We start from the raw sequence: 12504 nt of genomic DNA, 5'->3' as shown, positions 1-12504 counted from the left end.
AAAGTAACAAAAGTAATAATAATAATCAAATAAAGAATACTGTAAATGATTACTTTATACAAAATACCTACCTACTGAGAAATACGACTCTCGATATGATTACCGGTACTCAAATACAAAAGTAACAAAAGTAATCATATAATCAAAGTAACGAATACTGTGAATGATTACTTTATACAAAAGTAACGATTTGTAACGAATACTCGAAAGTAACTATAATCAACATCACTAATGTCTAAAGAATAAAATGGAACCAAAATAAAACAAGGGTTTAATAATATTTACAATTTATTGGCCTAATTAATATTATGGACGCAAATAACACGGTATAACAAATTAAGCCTTAAATAAAGACCAAACAAAATATATACCAGACTATAAAAAGATCACATTTTAGAACGGTTAAAGTAAGAATAGAAAAATACCATAAATAAGCCGAATCATTACTGCAAATAAATTATTGTTAACAAGCTAGTCCCACGATAATTCGGTGTCATAATTTCAGGTATCAAAAAAAATCGTGACAGGACATCTCGTAACGCGACAGTTCGTAACCCCACAATTCGTAACGGCGACAGTTCGTAACTATACAAATTCGTAACGGACAATTGGTAACGTCTAAACTGAATTATTCTGTTTATTTTTGTTAACGTGGAAACCAACTTTTATTAGTTACAATTGAAATTACGTGTACAGTAAGGGAAAAAAGCCTTACTGTATAATATAATATGTATCTATAATTTAAGTATAATTAGGTCGTTACAAAAGATGTTGTCTCTACAATTACAAACAAAACGAAGGTTGATTGACGGAGTTTGTTTGTGTAACCTCGCGGATATTCACGTATCGTTTACTTTCAAAGTCCAAATTATAAGAAGATATAAAAAGCCCACAGAGGGATTAAGATAAGCATTATAGTATCATTATTATTCATGTTAAGATTAAGATCGTTACTATGCTAGTTAGCAGTCGTGCGAGATGGGTGTCTGAAAGACTACCTCTCGAAACAACATCTTAGTAACCTTACGTTGATGGACGTTTCAACCTGTAAATAAAGTTATAAGTTAGAATCAGTGTTTTCCTAAGGTCCAATAGTTGGCTCCCCCTTTCGTCCCGTTGAGGATCCAACACGACAACTCGACACGGCTCCCCTTCCAACGCGACATACGTTTATAAATTTAACAAACCAGCATCAGGATCAAAATTTTTGACACATTTCGTATTTCGTGGATAAATAAATTTTTAAAATTATGTTTTAAAATAAATATAAGCTATACTAAATTTACATTCAAGATGCAGTATAAGTAAACAAACCAAGAAACATTAAATGATACTAGGAGCACTCCCGAATAATAATTTACAATGTATAAACTTTGGAAACCATGATTTGGGATTTACAATGTATATACATTGTAAATTATGACTCGGGAGTGCTCCTAGTAGCATTTAGTGTGTCATGGTTTGTTAAATTCTACTGAATCTTGATTGTAAATTTAATATAGTAATGTAAATTGTATTACTTATTATAGTAAATACATTACTATTAAACTGTTTTTATTTGTTTTATTTTTCACTTAGTTTTACTATTTTAAAGTGATAATTCAAGACCAAAATTTTTAAAAATTCTTTAGTTGTCATATTATCAAGTGGTCTCAAATAAAGTACCATTACTTCTAGTTTAGGAATGTATGCAAAATGCATCTTTGTATAAATTCAGTAATACTAAACTTTCTAAAAAAATTAAAGGTTGTCGTTACGAATTATACCGTTACGAATTGTATATGTAGTTACAAACTCTCGCCGTTACGATATGATGGCGTTACGAATAGTCCGTTACCATTTGTCGGGTTACAAACTGTCGCGTTACGAGATGTCATGGAACCAAAAAAAATACATTATAATAAAATTTTGTTATTTCTAGTCGAACTTGGCCATAGACTAGTGCAGGAAAATATCTAGCTGGTCACAAGAGTCGTGTTTAACCAAATTGATCAGAAAACATACTATCTACAAAAACATTTTTGATTTCTAGGCCTGGATCCCGCGTAACAAAAAAAAGTTGATTAATAGCAAGCTGAAAATTTGTTAATAGCTTAACAGTGTCTAGTCGGACAAACTTTGATGTACGGGAACACTGGAACAGGGGAAGTTTTAATTGTGGAACGGGTTAAAAATTTGCAGCCTCAGACTACGAAAACGGCCAGTGTATTTTGTCGGACAGAACTTACAATTGATTTGTTACCCTTTATTTAAACTCTTATGCAAAAATCAAACTGCTATTATTTATCACCAACATAATTCCTGTCATTTGACATGTTCTAGGTGTTCCACTTATTAAAATGCCCAGTTGGTGATAAATACCAGTCTGATTTTTGCATGAGTGTTTAATGAAATGGTAACAAATCAATTGGAAGTTCTGTCCGACAAAATACATGGAACGTTTTCGTAGTCTGTCGTTCCAAATTTTTAACCTCTTCTACAAATAAAACTTCCCCTGTGCCAGTGTTCTCGTACAACAAAGTTTGTCCGAGTAGACACCCTTAAGCTAATAACAAATTTTCAGCTTGCTATTAATCAACTTTTTTGGTACGCGGGATCCAGGCCTATTCCCCTTTATAAAAAAACAAAATTGATTAAACAAATGGTTAAAAGAAACAAATTAGAACACATATATTCAGTAAAGTTGTCTTTTGCTCCATATTTAATTTTTCTTCTACAAAAGATTGTCATAGGGAACTTACACATTTTTGTTTTATTACATAATAATGTTCAATTTCGTTTAAAAATAAGATTTCCAAAATTTTACGCCTAAAAAACTCTTAATAACTTAGGTCCGATTTCACCAACAACAAATAAATCAATGGATAGCTTTTCGTCGAATAAAATTTATTAGACGTTTATATTTATATTTTGTTTCAATATAATTTTGATAATTTAAAGTTAAACTGGCGAATTTACTTTCTTATAGATATTTACAGCGAGATTAACTTGCCAATTTATTCGAAGAGTAAATATTTATTAGATAAATAAATAAAATAAGTCTTATTTGACGTTAGTAAAATGGAGAAATGTTCATAGAATAAACTACTATTTGTCGTTGGTGAAACCGGCCATTGAAGTACAAATTTAAAACATTTCAAACGATCGAAAAAGCGAGCGTACACTTGTGATGTCATAATATTGTAATATTTTGTAATGACATTTCTCCTGTCTCATATAAACGTATTTAGCTTTTGAAGCGATAGTGTTGAATATTGTGTGTGTGTATATACTATGGAAAATAAAAGTAAATACTATAAGTGTTGTTTAGTACCATTGTGTTAAGAGGAAACAGTAGCGATCAACAGGTAGTCAAAACGCGTTCCAAGATTGCGGCTGTAATTTTGAATATCTTTTCCAGATATTTGGCACACGTATTCGTAATATCATAAAGAATGGCGGTACAGAGCCCAATTTGAAAAATATATAAACTTTTTTATCCGATGCCTAGATTTTGTGTCATTTTGGAACTACTAATGAAATAAAAAATTTTAGTAGTTCCAAAATGACACAAAATCTAGGCATCGGATGAAAAAGTTTATTTGAAGAAAGTGTATTTTTTTTGTTCTTCTTAATGGCGGTACAGGCTCGTTTTTTTAATATTGTATTTAATTACAGAGTAATTTCCACAAATTAATATATTTTTCAAATTGGGCTCTGTACCGCCATTCTTTATTATATTACGAATACGTGTGCCAAATATCTCGAAAAAATATTCAAAATTACAGCCGCAATCTTGGAACGCGTTTTTGCTATCTGTTGATCGCTACTGTATCACCTTAACGTACAACCGTTAAAACCCCCAAAAGAATATTTTTTAATGAACTATCTTTCAGTAAGTCGTCCCAGGAACGCAACTCATAAATATTGGCAATATCATTTTAAAGTCTTCTACTTTAAAATGTATAATATATGTCTGAATTGCCAATATAAATGAGTGAGATTAAATAAATTATTAGAAGAATTTTTTTTGCATAGCAACAACACTTTAGTTTATTTTAGTAATATTTTGTATTTTGACAACGGCACCCGATTTGGGCGTCGAAACGTTAATAAAATTATTTTTTTCATTTTAATTGTGGCTTATTTCCCATATAAATAATTAATCATAAAAATGCCACAAGGAAATAGCTTCAGAACAACATAAAAAATATTTATTAGATTACCAGTCGATAAGAAACGGAGTAAGTGGCTACACGCATGTTGAAAGGACACTAAACACATTTTAGTTCTTTCTCAAAGTCTTCATGTATGTGAAGCTAATTTTAATGTAAGTATTTAATATCTGTTTTCTGCTTAATAGTTTTTTTATAAATCAAGTGTATTTTGAACACAAAGAAAATAAAATTTTTGTTATATTTTGGTAGATGTACATTACAGATTGAATGATATTTACCTATACAATACAGTTTTCGACTGCTACAAAAATAGCAGCTAATTTCGGAGGCGGTAGCAGTAGCTGATACTAAGAACCAGAGAGTAGTTAAAAAAGAAGTCTGCTATTTATCAACCCATCACTAACAGAAAGTACAGTAGTAAGGTAATTCATTTTTCATTGTTGACTACTATTATTACATCAATGACCTTACCAAAGCGGTTAGTAAAAATGAACTCTTGAATGATCTTGCAGTGGGTCTAAATAAATTTGTTGCAAGTCATTTTTTGAGTTTCCCTATGCAATCCTATATAATTGTTTCTTAAACATTGTTTAATCAAAAATGTCCTTTTTGTAAAAGAAAACATCAAACAAATAAAATCTGATACACTTTTCGATTAAAGCAAAATTCAACAAGGGAATATCTGTAACCTTATAAAAAACTCGCATCTTTAAGTACTCAAGTAATTGTTAAAATTATTTACAGGTGTTTTTCTCACTAAAAATAATTAAATCTAATCATAGAAAATCTTGATTTTTTCAATATACAGAGCTAACCAAAGATAGCAATCAAAAAGTAGTCATGTGTTTCAAATTGATTGAAATTTTAAAATACTACTATTACAAGATTTAGAATGATGTTCATTTAACACTTGGACAAGTACTTTTATTTGTTTTATCGATTACTAAAACGCTTTTGACAATGTAAAACATGATGTGTTAATAAAGGCATTAAGGGAGATTCGTCTCAAGGGGAAAGATATGAGGATGATCCAACAGGTGTATTGGACTCAAAAGGCAGAATTCAGGATTACAAGCGGTCGATAGCCTATTAGAATTAGTAGAAATAAGTAAAAAGGTGAGATAGGGCTGCATCCCCTGCTGTTTAACATATACAGGGTGTCCCCGACAATAGTGCGTTCCTTAAAGGTATAGGTAGAAGGCACAATGTAGAGCAAAAAGTTTTATAACATTTTTTCTAAATTGATCCGTTGGACCAAAAAACGAAAATACATTTTGATATGCAAATTAAAGTCTGGCAACAACGCGCAACTCAAAAATCCAAAGATTAAAAAAGTAAGTTTGTAGGTCAGTTGCATCTGGTAAGTAAAATAATGTAAATATCAACCAAACCCGTATCCATTTCTTTGCAGGTAGGTACCTACGATGTCAACAACCCCAAAAATCACACCTCAAAGTAAATAAACAAGGGGTTATTAGGTTAAATTTCCACAGTCACAGCAAGTTCTTCTAGGCTACGTTGTCATGTCATTCAAATTTATGAACATAAAAATTCACTTATATGGAGAACAATGTAATTTTTTTCTTGGAAACGATTAACTTTAGAAAAAAATGTTATTTATAGGACTTTTTTGTTCTAAATTGTGCATTATATCCATACCTTAAAGAAACGCACTATTTTCGGGGACACCCTGTACATGTAAAGAAGATTTTCAATTTGCACATCAGAATGAAAAAGGTAACAAAATAAAAGGAATAATTTGCAATATAAATATGACAGCTATCATATCAGACAACATAAAAATATACGAAATAGTAAATAATATGAGAGAGAAGAGAGGAGTATGGTCTCAACATTCTTCTTTTTAAATTGCCCTCTCCTCAATGGAGGTTGGCTACTATAATTACAAACTCTTGTCTGTCTTCTGCTGTTATTATTAGCTGTTCAAAATTTAGCCCTGTCCATTGTCGGACGTTTCTTAGTCACGGCAGTCTTTATCTTCTTAGTCCTCTCTTTCCCTCGATCTTTCATTTCACTATTTTTTGAGCATATGTTTCTCTGTATGTGTCCTAGGTATGATGATTTTTTCATTGTGTTGAAAAGTTCTTGTTCTTTGCTTAATCTATGCTGCCCGTCATCATTTGAGGTATGCAATGTCCATGAAATTTTGAGGATTCTCTGGTAGATCCACATTTCAAACGACTACAGTTTATTTACGGTTGCTGTTTTAAGGGTCCACGTTTAAACTGCATAAAGAAGACTCGACCAGACGTAGCATTTTGATAAAGATAGTCGAGTTTCGAGTTTTATTCGAGAATCATATAGCAGTCTATTGATTTTTTCGAAAGATTTTCTGGCCTCTTCTATTCTCGATCTTATTTCTAGATCAGGATTTAGGCTGCTATTGATCCAATACCCCAAGTACTTAAATTTATTGACCTCTTCTAAAATGTGCCCGTTTATTGTGCAATGTTGAGATACATTCTGGTTTTGTCGCATTGACCTTACTTTGGTTTTCTTAGTGTTTATTTTCATGTCGAATTGCTCACAGACCGAGTTGGTCCTGTCGATGAGACGTCTTCCTGTAGATCTAAGTCGAAATCCGCAATCAACACCATATCATCGGCGTATCTGATGCTGTCGATGTTTATGCCATACTCAACATTAACATTACAAAAACGAAATTAATGATAATCAGCAGACAATCCCATGTTAACCACAGTAAAAACAAACAACTTATAGACAGAGTTGAGCAATTTAAATATCTTGGAGCTACGTTAAATAGTAAGTAGGACTGCGAATAGAAGTGAAGATAGTGAAGGTAGCAACAGCTAAAAATAGTTTTACTAGATTTAATAAACTACCTTTGTCAGCGCGAAACTCCTTGAGATCTTCGTATTCGCGTCTTAAAATTCCTCTTCTTCGCGTGCCTCATCCTTTAAGGACATTAGCAATCATTACGGTCCATTTTACTCTGCAGCAGCCCTGAAGAGTTATATTGTTGTTTTTCCACTCCATTGCTTTAAATTTTTCAACCAGGACATGCGTCGTCTTCCCGGTCCTCTTTTTACTTCCATTTTCCACTGTATAACCTAAAATGCTACACATGGCAATAATCATGTACTGCATCCACACCTGGTCACTTTAAGTGTTGAAGCGTTCGAAATGTGGTGTTTCAGAAGGTTGCTTAAAATTCCGTGGGTCAATAATGAGCAAAACTGAAGGCAGGAGGGGACCAGGTCGCAAACGACACTCATGGTTCAGACACAAAAGCAATATAAGAAGGTTCCCTACACAAAATCCAACTAGCTATGAACGCCTACACTCTGCATAGCGTACGGCACCAGAAGAACAGTATTGTGGTAGTAGGGCATAACAAAAGCCAGCTTAAAATGGCAGATGCCTTTGTAGGATCAAATTGAGCGATTTATGTGAAGCTAATGAGATATGGCCAATGAGCAAGTAAATCGGTAAAGAATAATTGTGACAGTGTGTTACCTTTTCTGATCGTATTTCGACCATACTGTCAAATAATTCAAGTAAATTATGAATGATGATTCAAGTATTTTTTCAAGCCAGAAAATATTGGTATGGTATGATATGGTATTGTATGGTATGATGTTTGAACCAAATTATCATCACATCTGTTACAAGCGAAGGAGAGACAAATATGATTAGGATTGGAAGTGGTTAAGTAATATCAAGTAGTAATTGATCTGTCGTAATTCTTTTAATAATATGTCCCTTTGAATTCAATAATTACGTTAATATGATTAACGTTCAAGAATTACGTTAATATGCGTCTTTACTCTTTGGAGCAAAGGTTAGTTTATATACCGGGTGGTGAATCATAAAACGGGCCATAGGAAACTCAATGTAAAATTCTAAACTGTTGAATTCCTGCTTCCCTAATTATTTTACATTAAAAGTCATGAGAGAATATTTGTAGAGGATTGAAATCTGTATTAAAATGAAAAGTTAAAATTGCTCTACGATTTAAACGCATTCCAAAATTTTGAAAAATATAATACATTTGCCCCAGTAGATATGTGTGTAAAAGTTAGGCCACACGTTACTTTTTAACTGACAGTGCTCACACCATTGACTGAATTAAAAAATCTTTATTATTAATACTTTCTCCGCAACTGAGGGTATCTTATCAACTGTATTGTTTTTAAACAATAGATGATAAAATAAAAATATTGACAGTTCAAAAAAGTGAAAATAATAACTTCATTGTGACACATTATTGCACTGTGTGTGGCCTAATTTTGGGCTGAAAAACTGAAAAATGTATTACATTTTTACAAAATTTTGGAATATGTTTAATTCGTAGAACAATTTTAACAGTTGTTTTCAATACAGAATTCAATCCTCTACAAATAGTTTTTAATTTTTTTTATGTAAAATAATTAGGGAAGCAGGAATTCAACAGTTTAGGATTTTACATTGAGTTTCCTATGGCCCGTTTTCCCCTTCACCACCCGGTATATGTTTTCATCAATTTGTGTTGATTCCACAGAGAGAGAGGTAGTTTCGTTTATTATCTGATACCAGAGTAATAGTGCCAGAGTGCAGTTGCGAAGTATAGCAGTGTAGTCTGCAATTATTCGGGTCTGTGGAGAATCTACGTTAACAATAGGTGGGTTAAGTTGATTTACTATCTTCCTTATCCGATATAATAGTTATCATGTCCTGTACTGTCCTTTTCTGACAGTAGTGAAATTATGTTCTTCATATTTTGACAGGTTTTCAAAGAGTGCAGCGATAAGTCTAACAATAATAAAAAATTTATTATTTACAACAAAAACAAAAATGTAGTATATCAACATTACAGAAGTACTCCAAGCTAAATAGTAAATATACAGTAAACTGCAAAATTGATTCTGCTAATAGTAACAAACATTTTTAACACCTTTCGATTTTCAAGTTGATTTACTCTGTATACGAAAGTCTATAGTAAAAATAGACTTAAAACTTTAATATAAATATAAATATTCAACAAGATGGGATTTCCCTTAGATTGCTTCAGCCATATTTTATCCGTCAATCCCAAATGTTTTCGGGAAAGCTGTTAACTTCTGTTTCATCCTGGACAGGATTGCCATCGATCATGTAAGACAGGCGAACTTTAATTCTTAACGCAGCCTGCAACATAAATGTTAGAAATAAATAAACGTGTAATGGTATTCGCTCCGTGCATGACTGACGCGACACTTAGCACCTTCACCTGACATTTTTGGAGATCACAATTTGAGGTTAAGCATATGATAAATACATATTGTGAAGTTGCAAACTTATTACGTACTTTAACGGTAAATTAACTAGTTTTGATGGGAAATAAGCCACAATTTTACTAAAAAAATGATTTTATTAACGTTTCGACGCCCAAATCGAGTGTCGTTGTCAACATATAAAAAATATTAATATGTATTAATATTTTGTATTAATGTAGAATTGTAAATATTTTATTTTAATTTTGAAGACTCCTGTATATATTTTTTCCTTAATTATTAGTACAAAACACGAAACCAGTGTCCGTCGACGCCCTTAGGGACAGATGGGTGGGCGTATCTAATCGACGGGTAGTTTAGTGAGAAGATTGTGTTTATTTTCCATCGCTCATAAGACGTAAAGATAAACAAGTAGCAGGCTTGACTAATTTTTATAGTTTTCGTTTATTGGAAAAGGCCAGTACATACTTTGAACCAATTTTAATAGGTTAGTTCTCACGAAAGCGAATTAAACCATGAGAAGAGGAGATTAACAGTAAGAGAATTTTGGTTATTGTGGGAAGAATACAGTTAGTCGGTTTTAACATCAGAACCACGACAGACGTGTTTTGGGATAATCAAAAAGACCCTTAAAGAGATGCTTTTCAGACTTATATATTAACAAGCCGGTCATATATTAAATAGAAAACGCGATTATTTCAAAGGCATTTTCTTTTGTGGGAACTCGTAAAATTTTAGTCGCAATTACACAAACACTTTTACATTTCGTCAATTTAATAGTATCTTTAATTTAGTTATCTATTTTATTAATTAAAACTGTTAAACATCACACGGACTTTTATTACGATTGTCTGTAACGAATCCTACATTAATTAATAATTTTTATTAATCATTAATAATTTTTGTATTTTGACAACGACACCCGATTTGGGCGTCGAAACGTTAATAAAATATTTTTTTATTAAAATTGTGGCTTATTTCCCATCAAAACTAGCTATTTGTTAAAATGCCACAAGAAAATAGCTTCAGAACAACTTTAACGGTAAAATATTGCAAAACCTCAAAATTTTATAGAACCGCTTGGGTTGGCATGAAATTTGGCATACACATAGCTAACAATTCAAAGAAAAAAAGTGGTATTGTGCCGATGTGTGCTTTTGCCGTGGTTGTGAAAAAATATACGTCCAAAATAAGTCCGGAATTCGATAAACTTGATGATTCTAAGTAACTTTTGTTCTATAGAGTTTTTTCACCAAGTCAATACTTCTCGCGTTATTTGCGAGTGAATATGTTCATTTTTCAACAAAATAACCACGTTTTTAGACGGTTTTTCGCAATAACTCAAAAAGTATTTTGTCGAAAAAAATATTCTTAGAAAAACTATAGCCCATAGAAAAGTTAAAAAAATGGTGTATGTATTTGATATTTAGACCTAGTATAAGCAGAGTTATAGCTAATGAAAATGTGTTCATATTGTCCAATTCCAAATCGAATATTTTAACGTGAAATAACCAAAAATCAAGCACTTTTTAGGGAAAACTCATTACAACTCTTTTAAAGTGTTTAAAAAAGCTTTATTTTTGTTTTATAAAAAAATTCTAGCATCAAAAAAGTAAACAAGTTACGCTCAAAATAAAGTTTGTCCCTTTTTTGTAAAAAAGTCGGGAAAATCGCCCCCTAATTAGCATCTCAAATGAACTTATTCGTTATCATTTCACAAGTTTCTTTACTGGTGTATGTATTGTTTATATCAGCGGTTCTCAATATGTGGTACATATCGTTATTTGAGGTGGTACATAAAACGCAAAAACAGCCAGAATCAGCACCACTATTATAGTTAATTAGATCACCTAGCTATATAGGGATTTTAGTTAGGTGGTGCACTAAAAATAATAAAAGTATTTGGTGGTACATGGCCCAAAATGATTGAGAACCGCTGGTTTATATGATATGTAAGTTTCATCGGTTCAAAGTTCTTGTTTTTGAAAGGGCTGTAGTTGAAAGGGCTTGAACGAGTCACTTATCACGAGTGTATGCAAATTTATAAACACCAAATCTTAACCAATAACAAAAAAAAACAAAAAAATACAAGATATTCAGAAAAGCAAAGCCGACTTTTTTAATGTTTGAGATTTTTGGTACCTCTATTAATTTTTAAGTTATTTTGAAAAAAAAAACATTTCTTTCAAAATTAAAAATTTTACTTTAAAACCAATTTTTTCAAAAATAAGCACGTTGAATCGATGAAACTTACAGATCATATAAACACAACATAAATAAAATAACTTGTGAAGCGGTAACGATTAACTTTCTTTTGTTTGTTATTTTTTAGACTCTCTATATCTCTATAATATTTTCAACTTCTTCTTTAGTGGGAGGCATCTCGTCGATATGATTTGGATTTGTCTGTCTGCTTCTGACATTCTTCCTCGTTATCTAAGTTTACTTCCAGATTTTCTTGTCCATTCAGCAAATTTTCGAAATATTCCTTTTATCTGTTTAAAATGTCTTTTTCATTTGTTAGAGTTTTTCCATTTTGGTTTCTCATAAATAGAGGTTTAACGCAATATCCTTTCTTTTCATTTTTTTGTCCCACGATATAGATTTCTTATATCTTTATTTTTGTAATTTTCCTTAATTTCTTCCCACAGTTTTTCATTGTAAATTCGCTTCTTTTCTGTTAATATTTTTTTAGTTCGTTTTCGTTGTTCAGTGTACTCACATACGATTAACATTCCTAAATTCAACAATACCGATATTCTACATTTATTTTACAGAATTTTATCAAATTTCGTAGAAAAATGCACAATCAATGGAAAAAGCACAATAAAATTAAGCAATACATTGTTACTTACCTTACTTGGATTAGTTACCCTAAAATCTTGCGTTACTTGGCCGTTAGGTGCCAACACCGTACCAGATGGTGAAAACATTTGTAACTGGAATGACTGAAATACATGTATAACATTTTAAACTCTGTTTTCTACAATTAATGAAATTTTTTCAATATTAAAGGTACTAAATATGAATATTTTTAATAAAAATACAGGGTGAGTGGGGAGGAACGCACCAAACTTTAAGGCTGTATAATATACGTAAAAATAATCAAAAAT

General features: G+C 31.6%; 1 protein-coding gene across 5 annotated transcripts in view; it reads right to left on the bottom strand.

Moving 5' to 3' along the window:
* Positions 1-270: 270 nt before the first annotated feature.
* The window catches only part of LOC126882908 (AP-1 complex subunit gamma-1), a 72236-nt gene continuing 60002 nt past the window's right edge, over positions 271-12504 (bottom strand). For all 5 annotated transcript variants that reach the window (XM_050647980.1, XM_050647984.1, XM_050647983.1 and 2 more), the window contains 2 exons: positions 12247-12339; positions 271-9305 (listed from right to left, as the gene is read on the bottom strand). In XM_050647980.1, the coding sequence (XP_050503937.1) occupies positions 9204-9305; positions 12247-12339 (195 nt within the window). In that variant the 3' untranslated portion in view covers positions 271-9203. The remainder of the gene's footprint in view (positions 9306-12246; positions 12340-12504) is intronic.

Source organism: Diabrotica virgifera, chromosome 4 (genome assembly GCF_917563875.1).
Source record: "Diabrotica virgifera virgifera chromosome 4, PGI_DIABVI_V3a".
Classification (NCBI taxonomy): Eukaryota; Metazoa; Arthropoda; class Insecta; order Coleoptera; family Chrysomelidae; genus Diabrotica; species Diabrotica virgifera.
Note: the sequence above shows the minus strand (reverse complement) of the source record. Positions and strands in the feature narration are given on the sequence as shown.